We start from the raw sequence: 23568 nt of genomic DNA on the forward strand, positions 1-23568 counted from the left end.
TACTATTATGCTTTGCTCGATTTGAGCTGTCGATAATTATTAAGGCAGTATGTAGTTCATCTTAGGAAGTAGAACTCTTGAAGTATCATTCAACCTGAAATATATCAAGTTTTGCCAAACACAGACTTTGAACTGCTCGAATCGAGTAATGAAACATACCTAATTGAAGGATTATTTAAATAAGGCCTTAAGATTATATTTTAATAAAATACAAATGGTATGGAATATATCAGATCATTGCTGACTGGTTATTTAAAGTAAAAACTATTACGTGGAACCGATTACTTCCTCACAGTTCCATATAAAATGAATACATTTGACTTACACTTTTAGGATTATTTTGTGCTAAAGCTGGATAATTTAATGAAATATTTAGAAGTCGCGTAGAGCAGACAAAAATCGTTAAATAGTAGATTAAATGTATGCAAATATGTGTTACAGGGGACCTTGATTATACTTGTTGCCAAATTTTTTTAAGATACAGAGTATCCTACCCCTTTAATAAGAAAAAACTTTTGGGACACTTGGGTCTTGGGACTTGGGACACCCTGTATATAGCACATAAAAACGCACTACAACGGTTCAAACTTGCTCCGAGAGCTTGTATCATACACGATTTATACTCGCACAGTCAAAAAATGAGGGTCCTGGGCTCGCAGATCTGTACTGTTAGTTGTTGGGTAGCTGGCGCGCGTAACGGCGACACCTCTACCCGCACGCATCTTTTGTATTGGCCAGGTCAAAAAACAAATTTTTGCTATTGGTCAAGGACAAACGCTACGACGCGACGAAGGCCGTGAACAAGATAGAGCGAGAGAGCAATAGAAACTATTGGCGTAACGTTAACCCTCGGACACCGTACGCTCGCACGAACGACGGAGCCAAGAGCTTCGTGAAGTTGGCACCCCCAAATGCAAATTTTGATAAAAATCAAATTACATTTGTTTGTCCACGATTTGTCCATGTTTGTCCAACTACAATTTTCATTTGTCCACCCTTCTAAAAAAAGATTTACTTTAATTAAGGTGAAGATGGAGCGATGCGTTCAGGCGCGTACAGTCTTTGTCAGTTTTGTAGTTATTTATTTACATCTGGACAAAACTACTAGTGTTTTTCGTTTGTCCAGCAAGTATTTTCGTTTGTCCAACCGATATTTTCATTTGTCCACCCCTCAGAAAATAAATATGACTATTGGTGAATTATCCCATCAAGGAGAGTCGCTCCAATGGTTTTTTTGAATTTTTCAATTCCTTCCGTCATCCCTGGCCTGTTTCAAAGAGACGTTTTTTTACACCCTCCCCTTTAGGTGGGTGATTTAATCCCTTCACATCAACCCTTGCCAATGCAACTTTGCACACACCCAGAAGACACTTGAAGACTATTTCTCACGAAGTTTCACCGAAATCGGTTGAAAACTCTCATAGTTATGAGCATTTGAAAAATCGTTCCGGTTTGCTTGTTCGGTAGTGTATAAAACATAATTTATTTTTTAAATTAATATTATTACCATGTTACATAAAAACGGGGAAACATGAATAATTAAAATATAAATAAAATGTTGCAATAACACAAACAATTTCTGCATTTTAATTGTTAATTTACATCCAACGGTATATACCACATACATATTCACCTTAATAATGATTAAATTGATAAATATGATACGTAAGTGTAAGTAGCGATAATACATTTTCCTAATCTATCCATAACCTCTTCCTAAGGGTTACACAAACGAAAATTTGAATTGAAAAAACGAATAACGTTAGTGGTTCTGCGGAGACATAAATAATTAGCTACAAAATTGACAAGACAAGGACAAATGACCCGCAACCGAGCGAATCGCTGCAACTTTTCCTTCATTGCAGTGTATCTTTTTTCTGAGGGTTGGACAAATGAAAATATCGGTTGGACAAACGAAAATACTTGTACAAACGAAAGACGCTAGTGGTTTTGTCCAGATGTAAATAAATAACTACAAAACTGACAAAGACTCTGCTCTAGAGAGAGGGACACTCGGTCCGCCTAAAACACCCGAGGTTCCCCCTTTTTTCACGCTGCATAGACGTAAGATCCATTACTTTCGCGTCGTTCGTGCCAGCATCCGGTGTCCGAGGGTTAACGTTACGCCAATGATTTTTATTACTCTCTCGCTCTTTCTTGTTCACGACCTTTGTCGCGCGGTAGCGTTTGCCTTGGCCAAATACTGAAGATGCGTGCGGGTAGGGGCGTCGATCTTCCGCGCGCTAGCTATCCAGCAAAGCAGAGTACACACCTGGAAGGTACACAGTAGTTCGCATAGTCGAGGGCTGCGCCCCAAATTCCCCCACAGAGGGCGAGCCCCCGGACCCCCATTTTTTGCCATATGAATAAAGATCGTGCATGTTACAAACTTTCGGAACAATTTTACTGTCTTTATTATCTTCATTTTACATACTCATCAACCTCCTGTTTCTTATAGTGTCCAGTCCTCTTCAATCCTTTCCTCCCTATTACCTAACTCCCTCCTCTTTCTCAGCACCTCCCTTCTCATTCCCTCATCCTGCAGCCTTCCCACCACCATTTCCTTCCCACTCTCTCCTATCTGCGTCGCACTCTCCACCTCCCCTTTACGCCTATTCTCTCCAACACTTCCTTAACCATGATTTTCTTCTTTCCCCGTTTCGTTCTGAACCCCCTAATTAAAATGTTTCTTCTCCTCTCCGCCCTATCCGCCATTTCAACTCTTCTCTCCAACTCCTTCAACTTTTCCTCCCATTCCCTCCCTCTCCGTCCATCCTTCTCTTTCTCCCTCTCCTCCATTCCTCCCCTCTGCTTCTCCTATCCTCTTTTCCAACGCCTCCATTTTTTCAATTAATTCCTCCTTCTCCAGCCTCCACACCTCCTCCCTCCTCCTCATCTCCTTTAATTCCCTTATCTCCTCCTTTGTTGTCCCCCTCCCCCTCTATCGCAGCCGCCATTCCCTCTATCTTTTCCTCCAACTTCACATCCCTTTCTCTTATCTCTCCCCTCAATACCGTTATTATCCTTATCAACCCTTCTATTCCCATTCTTTCCATCTTTCCCTCTTCCCTCCCCGGCGACCTTGGCGTCAAACTACTCGTTTGGAAGATATCTCTTCCTCATCCACCCGAAGCCTCTCCCTGCTCCAAATCTCCCTACTTTTCCACACTTCCATCGCTTCCTTTTACCCCCTTCACTCCCTTAACCCCACCTCCTCCTTTCACACTCCTTGTCTCCATCCCTACTCCTTTGTATCCCCATTTATCCTCACCTCCTTCTTCCTCTACCTTACTCACCTCCATCCTCTTTCTTGTTACCTTCTCCCTGCACCCTACTTTACCGACTCCTTCTTACCGATTCCTTCTTTCCGATTCTTTGCTTCTCTAGATCGCCGCTACGCGACTCTCCTTTCCTTCCCTGACCTCCTCCCCTTTCCCTTCCTTCTTGCACCGTCCTTTACCACACTTTTTTGCCCTTTCTATCCCTTTTCCCTTCACTCCTCTTTCTACTCTTTCCCACCCTAACCTTATTTTCTCTCGCTTATCCACGCCTTTCCCTCGTCACCCTTCTTATCCCAAAACTCCTCTTTGATCTTCCTAACCTCACTTTTCTCTACACACTCTTTTTCTGACTCTATCCCAATACCGTCGGAAACGGAAGCCAACTGTTTATTATACAGGGTGTCCCAAAAGTTGGGGAGGAGCCGGAAATGGGGGGTAGCTGAGACGATTCTGAACAACAATTTGGATGGGGCTTCGTTAAGGAGATATTAAGAGAAAACCCCGACCAATCATAGCGCGCGTAGACCGTTCGAGCGGCCGCGGTAGCGCTACGCGCTGGCGGCCGCGCTTGTACGCGAACAAGTAACTCGACGTGCATCGAAGGACATTGACGCTGCCGCCTAGCGCGTAGCCTTCGCTACCGCGGCCGCTCGAACGATCTACGCGCGCTCTGATTGGTCGGGGTTTTCTCTTAATATCTCCTTAACGAAGCCCCATCCGACATTTTTGCAAAGGAAATTGTTGTTCAGAATCGTCTCAGCTACCCTCCATTTTCGGCTCCTCCCTGACTTTTGGGACACCCTGTATTACACGACAGTAGTCGTCTATTCATTATCAATCTATTAAAAACGAGCGACGGCTACAACCTCTTGGATGTTACTCAGGACGGTGCCATTGGCAACATATATCAAGGTCAAAGTCATTGGGGCGAAGACCCCTATTTGACATTTTTGCCTTAAAAAATTATACATTATTAAGTCAACCCATATACAGTATATTCTCACGCCTACCCTTTGTAAATATTATTGTTGCAGCTGAGGAAAGCGATAGAAGACGCAAACGCCGGAATTTTGCCCATGCATCAGGAATCCCATATCGGGTTGTCAACCTCCAGCCTCGCAAAGAGTGAGACGGATACGGAAAGCAAAAACATTAGCACGATGAACTCCATCGCTTCCGTTGATTGTGAGAAAGTGGAAAAAGTCTGAGAGGCGAGTGTTAGAGAAAGGAGAAGAGAGACGGAGCTAGGGTGATAAGTAAAAGCAAAAATGTGATAGTTGCGTTACTGAACACGTGACGCGACTCGAACGATGCGAGAGACGTGTTTTTGTTAAAATGTTCCCTTCCATCTGCAACCGTGAACACACTTGAGAAATTCCAGCAACAAGTCCCCTGGTAGCCGCTTGCGTGTTGCAACGATTGCTTTCGTACGCCCCTCTCGTACTTAACCGGGGACAAGATTATGTCGTGTTTAAAACCAAATCACGCGTTCTGCGGTATCTGTCACCGTCTATGACTGTGGCTTGGAAACTGTAAACAATTAAACGGGTTACTTGCAGTATAATTTGAGACTTTCGAGGCTCAGATTCTCAGGTTAATACCGTTCAAGACTTCTTTATTTTATAAGACGTTTGCTTTTGTATTTTATCGACATTGCAACTTTGTCAAACAAAATAGTTCTCCCGCTAGTTTCTTATAAACATTACAGACTTTTAAACATTGCGGCAATAACTCGATGTTTGTATATAGGATTCTACAAATATCTCTACCGGACCACAATAATCCACTGAGTCGACGCTATAGATATAGCGCTATAGACTTGAGTCGGCCTAGTAGGCCTTATTTTACCTACAGTAGAGAATATATACAAGCGCTAGTTTATCTCCACGACGTTTAAAAAACATGCCCTTCTAGGCATCTAGCGAAGGAATTACTCTATACTTCTGACGATAAGTACATATAGAACGTCGGTAGTATCGGTATCAACATTAGCATTGATAAAAGTGTTAGCATCGATACTGTACCATTATTAGTATATTGTCAAACCTTTGTAAAAACTCCGTTGGCAGTTGTAAACTCCGAGAGCCTCGAACGGTATCGACTGTTGTTAATGGTATTCGTACGCGAAGAAGGAAGACTTTCGTATCGAAGATTTCATTAGGGTCTATAAAAACTTTCCTTTCTTCCTTAGACGAATCTTTCCAATAATGAGAGAGCATCATTCGCTTCGCATTGTATTTTAGAACCGTAGCATAATAAATTATAATAAGAAGAGTTACCAGATACGTGCGTCCACATGTGTGACCGTGATATGTCGATAATTTGTTCGCGACATCATGCTCAAAGGATATCTTCTTCGTTGGTTTGACGACGCGAACGCCAAGTAAATGTATCGGAGCTCCTCGAAGACTAGGTATTATAAAAAGAACGGCGGTGCTCCGGTGACGGGAATCATTAAGGTGATTAATAATTATTACGTTCCAGAAAACGTGACAAGTGTAGTTTACAATGTGACCAGTCATGAAGGAATGCGAATTCGAAATTCAAACTGCTGAATGTTCTTATAGTAAACTGATTATCTGACCATGGTTGTGCCAACCTATTTATTCTAATTGTTAATCGTTAGATATCAGCAAGCGGAAGTTAAGAAGTCATGTAGGTCTATTGTTCCAAACGATGTCTTCGTAGGATTAGATTACATCGTTTAAAGCAGCTTGGACTATTCGCTACCAAGCTGTTAGCTTTGAATTATATTAAATTGGTAACATTATTGCTCCATGATTTAGATCGAAACTAATACGCAAACTCGAGTTAAACTTTACTTTGGGGCACCAAACATTACTAACTTTTTTTTATACCAGTTAGTAGTTTTTAATGCCCAGATTACGAAAATGTAAGTTAAAATGTTAGGAATCCAACGGCGAAGAAGATACGCGTGTGTAAATTTGAGCATTTTTGACGTATTTAGCTGGTTAATCCGACGTTACATTGGCTTTGACCGTGCGTTTGGTTGGTAACATGAAGACTGCATAAGGAGTCCTAACTGTGTTGTGTAGAAGTGTTATCAAAATCCCGAGCTTGAAGTTATGAATATTTCTACCACTCGCGGCGCAACTGAATACAGACTACGATATATATGTGTCATATGTGTATGATAATATATACAGTAGTTTGTGCGCACTTGCGCTGCAAGTAGACGAAATATTCATAACTTCAAGCTCGGGATTTTGATAACAATTTTCTAGTAACTTCCTTAGGGAGTTGGATCTCCGTATACAGTCTTCATGGTTGGTAATTACGTCGATAATAGCATTGTGTTATAAACAGACGATCACAGATGGCGCGATCGTTTGTTATGAACGATTGTAACGGGTGTCTACAGTTTCGAGACGTATACTTTCAGCTCAAAATCCTTCTACAAAATTTAAAAAGCATACGCTTTGAAACTAGACGCGAGCTGGGGGGTTGCGCCCCCAGATCCCCTGCCGAGCGGGGGGCTACGCCCTCTCGATCCTCGCGAAACTATAAACACCCCTCAGGCCAATCGTGTACACAGCTGCGTGGTGCGCTGCAGTACTCGTTGTTGTGGGCTTGGCCCCCAAACCCCCGACCGAGGACTAGCCCCCGGATCCCCATTTTTCCCCATGCGTGATGAAAGCGTCATAAATGAACAGTAAATGACGGGTAAAGAAGTAACGCAACAATTAATAATGATATAAATTTTATTGTCATCACGTGTTTTTTTTTATCAAACTTGCCTAATTAGAAAGAAGCGGCAATCAGTTGGGCTAGATCAATGGTTCCCAAACTTTTTTGTCCTACCGCACCCTTTCCAGAAAAAAATGTTACCCTATGTAAATATTATTGTTGCAGCTGAGGAAAGCGATAGAAAGCGCAAAGGAAGGTGTAAATTAGAAACATTGATCTTTGAAATTATGAAACTATTTATTGAATTCGGAATAGAATATAGTACAAAAAAAAGTTAAAAGATTCGAAATCATCGTAATGAGAAGGATGAATCTGGTGTATTGCTAACAATTTAGTAATCCTCGGCTCTATTTTCGTCAGCCAGTAATCTTAAATCACCGCGATTGACTATTTCCAATTGGTTTCTATTTTTTTGTTAATAACTTTTGAATTACAGCCCACATTGGCCATCAGCGCCCCCCTGAATCGCTGCAGCACCCACCAGGGGGCGGTGACACCCACTTTGGGAGTCACTGGGCTAGATCGTTTGGGCTTGCGCAAACTAGCAAGAATTGTTCCGTTTATCGAAAACCAATGAAATTATTTGAAGTGTTACAACATGGAGCTGGCCGATTTCGTTGTTATGTTGGCCGTTCAAAGTGTAAGGAGTATGTAGAAAAAAGAATAGAAGAAACGGGTTTCATTATTGCTGCCGCACCCGTTACAAGCGTTTATAACAAATAATCGCGCCATCTGTGATCGTCTGTTTACAACACAATGCTATTACCGACCTAATTACCAGCCAAACGCACGGTCAAAGCCAATATCGCGGCAGATTAACCAGCTAAATTCGTCAAAAATGCTCAACTTTACACACGTGTATTTTTTTAACCGTTGGATTCCTAACATGTTAACCTGCATTTTCGTAATCTGGGCATCAAAAACTACTAAATGGTATAAAAAAAAGTTAATAATTTTTGGTGCCCCAAAGTAAAGAACAGCCCAAACTCGGATTGCTGCATTGACATATCCTTCGAAGAATCTGTTTTAGGTGATTACAATAAGATATTTAAAGCTATCACCGCTCGATTCGTAGTAGTTGATATTATTCGAGGATTCTAGTATAAATCCGTATTGTTTAAGTAAACCGTAAAAATATTCCACCGTTTCCCCAATGTTTCATCTAACTTATTCAAAAGCCAAATGATACACTGATATTGGCGTGTATGGTGTAGTTTCGATATTTCTTTTTTAAGTAAAAAAATAGACTTTTTTATTACTTTTTTTCCTTGTTTACACTATAGCCACATTCATAGTGACTAAAACAAACTCATTCTTCATTGACTCGGATTATCAGGGCAGACTCGATCGTGTTAATTTTCTGGGTCCGTTCTGTTCGACGTTAATTACATATTCATGGATAAATAAACGTACCAAATTTCAACAGTTCATGACAATTACTTCGGCTACGAAAATTGCCTTCGAATTAGTAAAAAATAAAAGGGAAGGGGTGAAAAATGATTTTGATTTATTCATTATAAGTGTGGTTATGTTTTAAATGACCTGAAAAATTCGTAATACTTAAGATATCAAAAATTTCTTTACACCATAGCCAGGAGTGTACTTTACACGCACAATTTTAAGCCGATATGAAATATAGTTTTAGATATTGCGTTAAAATATTTAAAAAAACTGCGTTTCGAAAAAATGCGTTGATGGTTTCGTGTTTTAACCTAATAGAACAACCTGTGATATCAAAACGATTATAACGATTTTAGCAATTTTGAAATTTTTTTTAGTTTAATTTGGTAATTAGATTTTACAGGCCGTAAACAACAATATCAACAACAACATCCATTTTTACCCTAGAAAAAAAGAACACCCTCTTAAGGGTGCGCAGGAGGCAGAGCCAAACTTCGAGTTGACTTGAGCGACATTTGCGGAAGAAGTAGAAAACTCTGGGACAGGTACAGAGAGGGCGATACAACAATTGCAGGAGAGACTAGGACAGGGCGATTAGGCTAGCATGATTTTTTTGCCAGGATATTGAAGCAAAGAAGCAATATTTTCTAATAATTCTGTTTTTAATATATTCGTTACACTTTGGCGGGTGCGACTTCAAGGCCTGATTTTGTAATTTTGGCCTTAAAACTTTATAAACAATAAACGTACATTTGTTATCTTCATTTTATTGTTTATGATGTTTTAAGGCCGAAATTGCAAAATCAGACCTTGGAGTCGCATCCACCAAAGTGTAACAAATATATTAAAACGAGAATTATTAGAAAATATTGCTTCTTTGCTTCAATATCCTGGCAAAAAAATCATGCTAGTCTAATCGCTCTGTCCTAATCTCTCCTGCAATTGTTGTATCGCCTTCTCTGTCCTTGTCCTGGAGTTTCCTACTTTTTCCGCCACTGTCGCTGAAGTCAACTCTGAGTTTGGCTCTGGCTCCTGCGCACCCTTAATACGTTGAACGTCCGTTGATTCATAGGGACCGGCATTAGATTTTCCGTTTAGGTTGGCTCGGTCTTTACGACTTCGGCCGTAACCGTTCTGTTTATACTTCACCGCAATCCGCGGCCATTGCTCGCAAAATGTTTTAACGTTTTTGACTACAGTATTTTGCTACTCTATGAGGCCTACCTTCGATTTTTTCCAATTTATGCCGTGGTCTTTTGTGAACTCTTTGATACGTTGACTGTCGTGGGGGTCACCGGAGGCCGGCACTCGATTTTGCTATAGTGCCTTGGAGGCCACCGGTTCTCACTCTGTCCCTCTCTCCTGCTAGCATGCGCTACGTCTTTATTGGCTACGGCCAACGGACGACAGCGAACATAGCGAGATAGAGTGAAACGGAATGACGACTTTACAGCATCGGCGTAATCTCCTAATCAAAGTGCCGATTACATATTAAGTTTAAGGGTGTTTATATTGACATACAGTCCTATAAACACTTAAAGATAACGAAAATCCGAGATTGATTAAGAAAAGAAGACTGAAGCCAACAGTATCCCTATGTTGCGGCAATAAATAGAATCTTTTTCTAATCAACATTATGATAGGAAGCCACGCCAATGCTGTAAAATCAATTCATCTCACTCTGTCCCGATATCCTCGCCGTCGTTTCTTGTCACTGGCCGCAGCCAATGACGACATAGCGCATGGGTCAGGAGAGGTGGAACAGAGTGAGAAATGTGTCCTTGGCTCGCCAACTTATCGTGAACGCAGAGTAGCAATCTTCATTTATCGATGAACATCCAAGGCAATACAAAGTGTGCTGCACTCGCTGCGGAAAGTATGTTGACTATAATTCATTCTTAACTACAAAACCATCATTATTATGAATCTTATGCGGAACGTATGTTGGTAAAAGAAAAATGTAATTGTTTACATTAGAGGAGGCATCTCCGATCACCTTGACCTTGACATATGTTATCAAGGACATGTTTTCGAGTAACTTTTTCTAACAACTTAACCGGCGCTCACTGATTATTAAAAAGTTATTACGATAACCATACACCACACATTTCCCAAAAGAAATGGGGATTTGGGAGCGAAGCCCCAACAACGAATATTATTGCTTGCTGTTCGGTTGGCGCACGATCACCAAACTACAGGGGTACTGAGGGTATAGGGGATCGCTCGGTCCTCCAGAGAAAGGGACGTTCGGTCCGCCTAAACGTCCCCCTTCTTTTCGAGCAGTTACACTGCATAGGCGTATTCTGATACCTGAATAGTGACCTGGCTCCGTCGTTCGTGCGGGCGTCCGGTGTTCCAGGGTTAACCTTACGCCAATGATTACTATTGCCCTCTCACTCTATCTTGTTCACGGTCTTCGTCTCGCGGTACCGTTTACCTAGGCCGATACCGAAAATGCGTATTTTGACCTGGCCAATACCGAAGATGCGTGCGGGTAGGGTGTCGACCTTCCGCGCGCCAACTCAGCAGCAAGCGACAATACTGCAGCGCACCACGCAGGTGTGTATACGGTTACCCTGAGGAGTGTTTACATCTCTGCGGAGGGTCTGGGGGACACTGCCCCCCATTACGAGCATAGATTTTTAAATTTTGTAAAAGGTTTTTCAGCTGAAAGCATACGCCTCAAAGATATACGCATGCTAGGAGGTTACGCCCCCCAGACCCCCCGCAGAAATATATACACCCCTCAGGGTAACCGTGTACACATCTGCGTGGTGCGCTACATATTCGTTGTTGAGGGCTTCGCCCCCAAACCCCTGACCGGGAGCAGGCCCCCGGGCCCCTATTTTTCCTGTATTGTGTACTCTTTCATTTCTAATTGTTATCGTTGGAATGTTGACGTTTGAAGCACGCGAGTGTGTTTACAGCGGCCTGTTACGCGAGCGTACGTACATACAAGGTGTCTGCGTATAAGTTCGGACATACGCAGGCTGTCAATTCTACAACAAATTTCCAACAAAAAATTACTCTTAGACATTTTCTTTGTGTCGCCTTATTGTCGTAAATGTTCACTTTTAATATTTGTTATGTGTTTGCGACTTTACACTCTTTAAACGGCTATAACTCCACCAAATTACAGTGCGAATTTAAAAGTAAGTATACCGTTCGAAAGAGCGTTAAATTTCCCAACTCCTGGATATAAAACCAAAATTTATTACGTAAATTTACCAAGTGGAAAATTAGGTCAAACTTTACATTGTGAAAATTTCAAAAAATTTGAGTTTTTCTCTATCCGGTTTTCGGTTTTAAAGACATAGTTGTTTGGCGGGCACTTTTCGAGAAAAACTTCCTCGAAGTCTCAGCTTTTGAATAGTATTGTCAAAAAAAATTGTACGGTGATATTATCGGGAGAAAATGACGTTTAAATGCAGAAAAGCGTTCAAAAGCCCGCCTCCTAAATCGAAACTTATCGGTTCTCCTGCGCCGAAAACATCGATTTCTTGCTGTATGAAATCGATCGTGTTCGAATCTCCATATTATCTATCAGTACACCGAGGTTGATTGTGATTAAATAGTCTCTAAAAACGAAAATTTTATGGATACATGTTCAAAAACAATTATTATTCACCTCGCACTCAGAGTCTACACACGGCTAGGAGAGGCTTGAGGTGCCAAAAAATCGGTTTTTCTCCTATGTGGGGAGCGGGAGTGTCACTAAAAAATACATCAAACCCTATGTCAAATTAATTTTAAAGTGACAAGTCAATTTTCGTTGTAAAATATCGATTTTCACCTATAAACCCACGCTTTTCTGCATTTAAACGTCATTTTCTCCTGAAAATATCACCGTACAATTTTTTTGACAGTACTATTCAAAAGCTGAGACTTCGAGGAAGTTTTTCCCGAAGAATGCCCGCCAAACAACTATGTCTTTGAAACTGAAAAACGGATAGAGAAAAAGTTAAATTTTTTGAAATTTTCACAATGTAAAGTTTAACCTAATTTTTCACGTGTTAAATTTACGTAATAAATTTTGGTTTTATATCCGGGAGTTGGAAAATTTAACGTTCTTTCGAATGGTATACTCAGTTTTAAGTTTGCACTGTAATTTGGTGGAGTTATGACTGTTTAAAGAGTGTCAAGTCGAAAACGCAGGAAACATATTAAAAGTAAAAATACTCGAGAATAAGAAACAAAAAAAATGTCTAAGACTAATTTTATGTTGGAAATTTGTTGTAGAATTGACACCCTGCGTATGTCCGAACTTATACGTAGACACCCTGTATACACAGATTCTAGTATAATACTTATAATACATTTTGATTAATAACTTTTTAATGAGCAGTGAGCGCCGGTTAAGTTGTTAGAAAAAGTTACTCGAAAACATGTCCTTGATAACATATGTCAAGGTCAAGGTGATCGGAGATGCCTCCCCTAAAGTAAATATTTACCAAGAAAAAATTAGGAGGTCTAAAAAAAGCGGTTTTTCGTGAATTTTTTTAGGAACGGAAAAAAATAATTAGTTCTATCAAACTTTTTATCCTATTTTCATACATATTTGAGTAGTCTGTACAAATTTTGTCAACAAAAAATATTCAAATTAAGTCGACTGTGACGCACATTTGTAGGGCACCTCACAACTAAAACCTCTTATCGGCGGGACAGATGCAGGTCGTAATTTTGGTTTAACACAAAAAAAACAAAAGAAATTTTCATTTTCATACATTTTTCTTCAGATGGGGACATTGTGCTGTCCATGGTAACAGATTAATGTTTTCATTAAAAAACCTTCTTAGAAATTTTAGATGTATATTTGGAATCATCGTTCTGTTAATAAATAAATAAATTCTAGATACTCATTTTTTAAATTGCTTGCACTAAATTTTATTGCAAATTGTTTATATATTCTCCTGTCTATAAGCCTTCAAAACATCGTAAATTGCGTACATCATTTAGTGACTAGCAGCTTCACAAAAATACAGATCAGCCTACGTGTGTAACAAAGTTAGAATGGTCTGAAACAGATCAAAATGCAAATTATAAGTTAGTAGAAAATATACTTAACAGGCTCTAATAAATCGTAAGTAATTGAGGATATCAAACCTCGTATTAATTAGTATGTACATCTTATCATTTAAAATTTTATTAATTGGTTAATTCTTTTTGTCAACGCACAGTTTGCGCATGATTCATACAAATAAATAATTGATGGCTTTGGAGTTAGTGAATTTCTTGTACAATTGCTGATTAAATATATATTTTTTTATTCAGTCAAACTTGAACTTTTTATTTGGTAGCGAAAAACTACGTTTTCAGCCACCAAAGCTTTTTTAACAAACTTCGAAAAGGACGAGGTTACTCAATTCGACATGTATTTTTTTTTTTTTTTTTTTTTTTATGTATGTTACGCGATTACGTTCGGACGGCTTGATCAATCGAGATGAAACCTGTTGCATCTTGTAGAGCATATCTCCGGGGTGGTCCCATTACCAAAAAATTTTGGGATTTCCCATTTTTTTACCCGTTTTTTTCGCAAAAAACCGAAAAATTTTGTATTGCTTCTTATTCCGAAACAAATTGACCAATCGGATTTAGTCTTCTTACATTTAACAGCTTAAAGAGACATTTGACTTACTTCCATTTTTTACTACTTTATTGCACTTTTTATCGAAAATTGTACTATTTCACGTATGTTCGGCCTGAATTCGATGAAATCGATGAAACCCTTTACATTTTGCTGCCGGACAGGTTTTCGAGTTGATCACTTTGCAAAAATGATTTTTCTTATTGCTTATAACTATTGTTATTGCAAAATTTCTATTCTTTTATGTAACTCTGCAAGGAATTAACAGATTGCAATGAAGCCTTCCGCATTTCATGATAGATGAATTCGTGATGTTCCCATTTGCAAAATTTAATGGACACTTTCATTGTTTATAAAACCATTGTTGGTGCAAAATTTACCAAACGCAGTCAATCCTTTCACATTTAGTTGCACATTCATACTTAATATCTCATTTTCAACTATACAGGGTGTCCCAAAAATGTTGGATGTCCTTGAATGGTGTGTTTCGGGGGGGGGGGGGGGGGGGATTCGAAACAATTTTTTCATAGCGAAAATGTTGTTCGAGGCTTCGTTAAGGAGATATTGACAGAAACCCCCGACCAATCAGAGCGCGAGTTTCTGTTTCTGGAATATCCCGTTAACGAAGCCTCGAACACCATTTTCGCTAAGGAAAACTTGTTTCAAATCACCACCCCACCCGTCCCGGAACCACCCCTTCCAAGGACCTCCAACGTTTTTGGGTCATCCTGTATATTGCTCATAACTATTGTTATTGCATGAAACCTATCGGTTATAGATTGCCACTAAAAAGAGCGAAATAAAATAATTTTTGGAAAACTAATATAACCGACTTCGAAAAAATATTAAAAATGTACTAAAAAGTATAAAATAATTTCTATTTCATTTATATTAAATGATATTCAATAATATATTACAATTATATTTCCTTTATATCAAATAATGTTAAATAATCTTTTAAATCAAAAATTATTTACATTAAAAATTACCAAATTTGGTTTAACTTTCTGTCGGAGGGACAAAACGTATGCCCTTAAATTATTGCTACATCATATCTACTTTAGACATCATATACATTAACACTTTTCACCATCGGCGCCTCCACAAAAAACTATTCCAAATCTACTCATTGTCAGACAGAACTTTCACATAGACATTTATTGTCTGGCTGAGCGTTCCATAGGACAGTACCCCGGTTATACGGCCATACCTGCACCCACATGAAGGTGATGGGTTTGTAAAACTAGAAACGGGTGCCTAATAACTGATTATTAGTACCAGTGACCACTGGTAGGGTTTCTTATTCTAACGACCCCTCACACAGCCAACCAGGAAAGAGAATGGAAAGATAAGCCCTCTCTATTATTACATTTCATCGAGGCAAGTACTCGGAAACCACGTAAAACTCTAGTCTTAAGCAATTGTAGGGCGTTTTGCTTTTGGGTCCTCTTTTTCTGGGGAAGTCTATTGCCAACAACAAGCCCTGGGAACCGACCTGGACTTTCACGTAGACAGTATACATGTATACATTAAACGCATTGAACATTGCCGCCTTCGCAAAAAACTGACTCAAGCAGAAATTAAAAATTTTTAATTTTGCGCCGACTACGAAAAGATTATTCAATATAATGGAATATAAAGGAAATAGAAATGTAATATATTATTGAATATCATTTAATATAAATGAAATAGAAATCATTTCATACTTTTTAGTGCAATTTTAATATTTTTTCGAAGTCGGTTATATTTTTTTTCCAAAAATTATTTTATTACCGTTCCGGTCGTATGTCTGTTCTTAGCCACCGCAGCAAAAAACCATACTAATCTTTGCTGTGGTGGAGAAGAACTATATTAATCTTATATTGTATTCATCCATATATCAATTTACACTTTCTCTGTATTTTTATTACTTAAAGTTCAATTCAAGGCATTTCCAATGCCAAGTTTCTTTATTAATGATTAAAAATATTAAGAATTTCATTCTAAAATTAAATAGAAACAAAAACATTCGTGTTAAATTATAAACTTGTCATTAGAAACAAGCTTATAAGTATAAGTTTGTTTATTTAAATGTCGTAATTACACAGATACTCGATTAATTCAAATTTCATATACAGTTGTCTCTGATTGTACCTCCCATACATCCTTAAGATATTTCCAAAATAATACTCCAAAATAGCAAAAAAAAGTTACCGAAATAGACCACATGATGGAGAATTACAAAATATAATTTTTATATAAAAATATAACATTAAAACACATTATTGTGTAAACATACATCTAAAGTTCACAAAAGGATTAATAAATCTAGTTGACCCTCCACAATCTTGCATATTATGTATCACTGCCTGTTCATCGGAAATGAATTCCAACCAGTACGACACTCATGTCTAAATTAAATACGATCGCAAAGGGTTAAACATATTTTACCTCCTACCAAAGGCCGAAGCCTGGAGATCCGATTTTGAGAAAAGCAATCCTTTCTTCGTGCTCCGGTTCATTAAGGTCGTATAGTTGAAGCCCCCGTTCAACTCTAATCTTATGCTTTGTAAGGACTTATTCTTGAGGTTTTCTAATTGAAGAAATTATAACAGACAACGCCAAGGGATTAGACCTTCATAGGTAACCGGTGAACTGCACCGTTAGCTCGGTTATTAATAGTCAATGAACCATGACACCAGTACAGTAACCTTTAAAGACTTAAGCTACGCGACGCATGCCAATATCAGTATCCCATTCACCCCTGAAAAAGTTGTAATGCTATTGAAGTGTCAGAGTATCTTATCCAATGGATACGGTTTACGAGTGGAAGCCTTGTTCACAATAATATTTAACAGATGATTAAATATTATACGAAGAGATACCGTGTTTTATTACATGATATAACAATGACATATTATAATTTAAAGTGTTAACACGTTTACTGTCACGATAGTCATCAGTGATCAATGTTTATCTTTTGCGGTTGCAGTAACATTATTCGTAGCCCTCAAGGAAAAAATGTAAAACTTGCGTGGTAGTGAACATGTTAATTTAAAACAGAAGTTCGTAGGGCATTTTACATTCCATCTGACAAATAGTTTACAATTGATCACGTTTTGTTGCAAATTTATTGTGTTACTCGACAACAAAGTTTTATGCGACATTAATCGTCAAGTATAACTACACTGTACAATCAGGGGAAGACATTAAATAATTTATTATACTATTTACATATTGTGCTGACGATATCTTTGAATGGCATATAAGTACTCGTTCTTGCCCTGTATTTCGGATATTGTAATCCAACTTCAAAAGGAACTATTAAAGCCTTGAACAGCTATGTTAATGTCAAAACCATCAACGAAATACATGATAAACCGCAATCGATCATACAACGTAGAAAATGTAGTATACTTCACCAGTATACAGAAAATCTAACCGTCCAGTAATTTACAACACCAATTACTGCGGTCTGTATTGCATAAGCAGTAAATCTAGGTAATATTTTCTGTACAGGTGGGAAATCCGATGCTCGCAATTTTGTAATCTCAGTTTACTCTACTTAGCCGAGGTAAACCAGCCATGTAAGCACTTTGGCACTGGTCCAGGAGTTTCGAAGGTTGATCTAGCAATTTCTGTGAGAGTCACGCTGTCTAGAATCAGCAGACCCACCTGTGTCTCCTTCTCTGACCAGACAATGGCACTTAAGACGACGCCATCGTCTTCATTCTGAAATATATAAAATTATACATCAAAAGATTACTATGTGAGCTTGTTAACACGTTGACTGCAAAATCTTTGCACCTCTTATCATTCACTATCTTAACTATAGCATGTGAAGGAGAAACAATCAGTTACCAAGTAGGACTCAAATTTGGAATCATTTTTTTATTACCAAAGAACTTGTATTCCAGTTTTTTGTTTGTTCATTTTTAATAGTTAAAGAATTGCCTCTAATAAATACATGTAAAGTTAATGAAATAAATAAATCATTGAGTTCTGCCGTAATATAGATTTAAGCCTAACTACTGCTCGAGGAAGTCATGGAATATTTTTGTCATGTGCCCTTACTCAGGAGATTCTCCTAGAAACTGCGGTACAATCTGATCTAGCCTAGCAGAACTTCCTAGTAGATATATGTCGTAATTTGATAAAATAAAATATGAAGGTAATCTAAAGAGTTTAAAATGGTTACCAAATGGCAGTGAACGTATTATTATGGACAACACGTGAGTAACATCAACAAACAAAGAAATTTTTTCATCATTGCACACACCTTCCCATTGGGATCCGGCACGAAGATTGGTTCGCTGGGATAAACGTTCTTCTCGCACCACGTTTTTCTCGTTTTCTTCAACACGTCCACCTTGATGATCTATCAAGTAACATTTCATGCGTTAATGATCATTATTACGGACTTACAGTGGGTGTAGAATGTATTTGTACATCGATCAATTTCCCCCCAAAATTTGGGGGAAATTGTAGTTTCTTAACTTCTTTTTTTATAATCAATGATATTTTACATATTCTCGGAAATCTCTAAGATAGATATAGTCTAAACAACAATTCAATAATTCCTCACTGCTACAGCAGAGCCTACCCTCTCAAGTGCCTGAGAGGACCCTTCCTGTAGTTTACTAAAGACTAAACAGATGTGCTAAAACTACGCTGTATACAGCCAGAAATTCTTTCTACTGTTTTTCTTTTAACGTTCATCGGTCAGTCATGTGCAGCTCCTTGTTGAGAAAAGATAACAGTTTGCTCGGGACAATTTAGTGAATAAAGCTAAAGTTAATCTATAAATTTAGTATTCTATCATTTATTTATACACCATTTCCAATATTTCATTATGCTTGCTATGCCAATTTGCTATGCTTATCGTCCTATGGTTTTTGAGAATTCAAGAAACTACAAAATGCACACAATATGGAATAATATAAAACAAAAAATTGAAAGTAAAATACATATTATAATATTTTTGCAGAGTAAAATAAATTCCTATTTAGGTTCCATTGTTGTAGGTACGATTGCAAAGATTTTATTTTGCATAAAGATCCGCATAAAGATCAGTCTATTTATTAGTTTTGGGATAGACACTGTATAAACAAACTGCAAAAATGCAACCAACGTGCAATTACCATTCCAGGATTGTCCAAGTCCACATCACTAGAAATTGCGTAGAAGTAACGGTACTCTCTGCCAAAGAAATAATCATAATTGAGACGCGGAGTCTCGCAGCCCAAATCGCAGAGGAGTTCTGGTTTTAGGTAAATGTTGCCATCCGGAAGTCTATGAGCAGCGGCCTTTCTGTGAATAATATTTCTGTAATCATTTTTGCTATTCGTATTAACGTTAACAGGATTTTCATTTGCCGAATCATCGAGGAACTCCGTGTCTGATCTAGCGTCTTGATTGTTAAGAGATTTCTTGACGTCTTGGAATGATACCAGGCCTTGGTTCACCGTTTTTACAGTGATCAAATTGTACTCCAATGGAACATCTAACTGTGTACGCTTCATTGGCAATACGAATCGCAAGGGTCTGCCGCGGAACATCTTAGCGTAGTCAGGATTCTTGTGTATATTCTGTGAACATGAACGGGATATATTTTTATTATCTGATAAAAAATGAGAAATTGTTGGAGTTTACGACGCTATTTCAAACATTCCGCGAGACTGCTAAGTCGCCATCTGCAGGAGCGTCAGCGATTGACTAGCCAGCGCTACCAATGTCGCGTAGTTGGTACGCTCCGTGAACGCGTTATTGTCGTGCATGTTAAAGTACGTACTCACGAGAGCATTTTTCGACGTACGAACGGTTGGACGCACGGGCCTGCGGACGCGTGAAATTGCACCCAAAACCCGCCCCCGCGGGCATTTTTCGACGCACGGCTGCTGCAGTCAGTAAGTATCGTTTATGCGTGCAAGCGGGCCCTGGGCGCGTTCAAACGCTATCCGACCAGGGTCTACAAGCTCTACTCTTGTGAACTTGAAGCCCGATTTTAACTCGCGCCCGTCGGGGATGATGGCGCTACTGTCACTCCTTTCGCACCATTGAGTTCATATTCTGTGTACGTTTATTCTATGCCGAACGCGCTCGGCAAAGTGCGGCAAAATTTCAACTCCATATGGTCATAACGTGATAGCGAGTGCATGCAAGTGCACGGTGCAAGTAAATGCTGTGTGCTGCTGCGTGCTGTCGGTTCTGCGTGGTTCTGCGATAGTGTTTTTAGTTCACACCGATTATGGATAATAATAAGAGGTAAATAGTTATTATTTTTATAAAAATACTAAATAATTACTAAAAGAAAAAATACGGCTTTTATATAGTTTATTACAATACGAAAGGACAAGGTGGGTTTTTCCCGTGCTTTCTTTTGTCCTGCTTTGTCCTTTCCTTTCAATTCATTTCAATTGCATTTTAAAAGCATTTAAAAGGTGTCCGAATTCTTTTTCGGCTCACAGTACATTTGATTATTTATTGAAATCATATCTAGAAAAAATTTCGAAATTATTAATTATTAATTTTTAATTATTTAAAGTTTCGAAATTATTAATTATTAAAAAGATAAATAGTTATTATTTTTATAAAAATACTAAAGAATTACTCAAAATATATAAAAGCCGTATTTTTCCTTTGTTAGAATACGAACAGGAGGGACAGGGTGGGGCAAGGCGGGTTGAGCCGGTTGAGAAATCGAGTGGTTTGTGGGGACCACTTCGAAATTTATTACCGCGTTGAATGGATTGGATCAAAGCGTACAAGTCATGCAGTACCAAGCTGCAACTTACCAGGTAATAATTGACTATACACTTTTTAAACTACATTTAACAAATTATTAAAGAAAATATTTATTAAATTCTATTAGCACCTGCCACATCTATCGAGCAACAGGTGGAACTTGTAATGGAAATTGAAGAAGAAGAAGAACGTAAGTTTTTGATCTTAATACACTTAGTACGTCACATATAAATGAGAAGACCTCCAACATTAAGTGTATATATAATGTTATATAATTTTGTTAATATAGATCAACCTGTGCTCACCATTGGATACCAGGATAACGTGGGACCTAAGGACAACGTGGGACCTATGTACGACGTGGGACCTATGGACAACGTAGGACCTAAGGACAACGTAGGACCAATGGATAACGTGCGACCTATGTACGACGTGGGACCTATGGACAACGTAGGACCTAAGGACAACGTAGGACCAATGGATAACGTGGGACCTAAGGACTACGTGGGACCTGGGACCAGCAGAGACTTCGACGCACTTGCCTATAATGTGCTTCCTGGATCATCCAGAGGTGAGTGTATTACCTTACAATAATATTATCTTCTATTGCATTCCTTTTTTTAGTTATGATAGGTATTTAGTATTATGCGTGTCATTTAAAAAGTGCTTCTATTAATTCTTTGTTACAATTACATGTTTCACTGTCCAAAGGAATCAAGTTCAACCGGCTATCAGGAAAGGCCTTAAAGGTATTAAATATTTAAAAAAATACTAGATGTAATAGTTAAATATTATATCTACCGGAAAGCTCTGTCCGTTTCCATCACAACAAGTCTCGACACGTAAGCACATGTTTATTTGGTGCATGTGTGCCTCTCTATTTTTATTATATAATGGTCACACGTGGAAGATTTATATTTTATTGATAGCAGTAATGTTTCTTCGGAGAACCGACTCCTGGAGAAACTTACTGCAAAACATGTTATTTCTTCAAAAATTCCAAAAATGAAAGTTAAATATTGCGCCCAAGTTTTTAGTCGATCAGTTGGATCCATTATGACATTTGCGAGTCGTAACAAGGTCAAAAGTATGTGTGGTACGCGGGAAATGTCGGATCAAGGGATTGACACTGCTGAACTTATTCATTTTACGAATAATACGTTCGACAGTGTCAATAGTAGAGTCGCAAATCAGACACACAGAACAGATACGACCCTAACTAATGTTTGGAATAAAGCAATTTCAGTTTTTCGCAGCATGAAGTTTATTAAAAGAAAGCCTGCGGATAAGGAGCGTCCGAAGGTTCTGCAGAATTGGGTGACGACCCTTCGAAATTTAAAATTTTTAAAATCACACCTGCAGAGTCTTGGATTTCATTCATTTATTCCGCGTAATTTTAATCAAGATGCCCTTCAGAATTTTTTCGTTAATAATTCAAAAATGAAGCCTCCAACAACATTTTTGCAAAGGAAATTGTTGTTCAGAATCGTGTCAGCTACTCCCCATTTCCGGTTCTTATAGGAGTTCTGGGACACCCTGTATGTGCATTTTTATATTATTGTTGCGTTTGTATTTTCATATTTATTATATATGTACGAATGTGTATGAGTGTGTGGATTGTAATGCAATCGTATGTATGAATGAATACATATATATACGTAAACATTTAAAACCAGCAAGAGTCACGGTTCTTCGATTAAGATCATGAGTGATCATGTTCTTAGGCGCAAAGCCACGATTCTAGCTGATTTTAAATGTTTACACTTTATTATGTGAATATATATGCATTTTTATATTATTGTTCGAATTATATTATTGTTTATATTATTGTTCGGGTGAATTAAATACACATACGTGGGACCATACTGTTGGGTGTGTGTCTCACGGATTATATGTATGTAGTAGTGTGGCGTTCTCAAATGTGTTAAACACCACAAGACAAGAATCTTTCGACTCCGTAAAACTCCTCGGACAAATAAATGAAAAAAAAACTTTTTAATCATAATGCTGCGAAAAATCAGATTTGTATTCTTGTAATATCGGAACTAGACTGAACACGTTTTCCCTAGTTCGCTTGCTTTCCAAAACCGGAAACGACAGATAGCGTTGTCATGAAAATTGACTTTTTTCTTTCTGCCAGCATCGGTAGGGGTCGCCACCCCCCCCCCCCCCTCCAACTCGCTCACAATGGAAGTGTGAGCTGACGATGACTTCCTTGAATATGTCCTCAGTGGCTTTTCTTCTTTCTCCTTTTCAATGTATGCTGGTTTCAATCTATCTATGGCAATATTTTGTTTATCGTCTTTTATCTCTATAGTGAAATATTATGGATCCCTGTTTACAACCTTATAAGGACCTTCATATGGAGGTTCTAACGCTTTTCTAAGCGCTTCTGTCCTGATGAAAACATGCGAACATGTCCATAAATCCTTGAAAACAAAATGTTGTTTCTGATCATGGTGTGCCGTGGGTTTTGGCTTAACCTGCTGCATATAAGTTCTAAATTTATCTATTGTAAAATTATCTGATCTATTGTCATTAAAAAATTCTCCGGGCATCCTGAGAGTAGTCCCGTATAATATTTCTGCTGCAGTAGCTCCTAAGTCTTCCTTAAAACTGGTTCGTAGTCCCAATAAAACCGTTGGTAAAACTTCCAACCAGTTCTCTTTCTCGTGACACATAATTGCAGTTTTCAGCGATCTATGCCATCGCTCTAACAACCCATTAGCTTCAGGTTGGTATGCTGAGGTTCTGATTCTATTGCACCCTAGAATATTTGTGAGCTTTAAAAATAGCTTAGCTTCAAATTGCGTACCTCTATTCGTCGTAATTGTGGCTGGAGCTCCAAAACGTGCTACCCAGTGTTGATAG

The 23568-nt window shown here is 38.5% G+C and overlaps 3 protein-coding genes across 10 annotated transcripts in view; 1 reads left to right on the top strand and 2 right to left on the bottom strand.

Annotated features, from left to right (window-relative positions):
• LOC128894209 (chloride channel protein 2) overlaps nucleotides 1–5559 on the top strand; it is a 217173-nt gene extending 211614 nt beyond the window's left edge. For all 7 annotated transcript variants that reach the window (XM_054155800.1, XM_054155801.1, XM_054155799.1 and 4 more), the window contains one exon: nucleotides 4316–5559. In XM_054155800.1, the coding sequence (XP_054011775.1) occupies nucleotides 4316–4489 (174 nt within the window). In that variant the 3' untranslated portion in view covers nucleotides 4490–5559. The remainder of the gene's footprint in view (nucleotides 1–4315) is intronic.
• The window catches only part of LOC128894256 (uncharacterized), a 70272-nt gene that overhangs the window by 22801 nt on the left and 23903 nt on the right, over nucleotides 1–23568 (bottom strand). The gene's annotated exons all lie outside the window — the stretch shown is intronic.
• The window catches only part of LOC128894232 (carotenoid isomerooxygenase), a 50390-nt gene continuing 39918 nt past the window's right edge, over nucleotides 13097–23568 (bottom strand). Inside the window, exons 8-11 of one of the 2 annotated variants that reach the window (XR_008461482.1) lie at nucleotides 19095–19541; nucleotides 18233–18331; nucleotides 16405–17685; nucleotides 13097–13405 (exon numbers count right to left, since the gene is read on the bottom strand). Coding sequence is in view for 1 of the 2 variants with exons in the window: in XM_054155840.1 (XP_054011815.1) it covers nucleotides 17515–17685; nucleotides 18233–18331; nucleotides 19095–19541 (717 nt within the window). In the remaining variant the exon portion in view is untranslated. Of the gene's footprint in view, nucleotides 13406–16181; nucleotides 17686–18232; nucleotides 18332–19094; nucleotides 19542–23568 lie in introns of those variants that run through there. The other variant, XM_054155840.1, reaches the window with a different exon arrangement.

This window comes from Hylaeus anthracinus, unplaced genomic scaffold (assembly GCF_026225885.1).
Source record: "Hylaeus anthracinus isolate JK02 unplaced genomic scaffold, UHH_iyHylAnth1.0_haploid 3, whole genome shotgun sequence".
Classification (NCBI taxonomy): domain Eukaryota; kingdom Metazoa; phylum Arthropoda; class Insecta; order Hymenoptera; family Colletidae; genus Hylaeus; species Hylaeus anthracinus.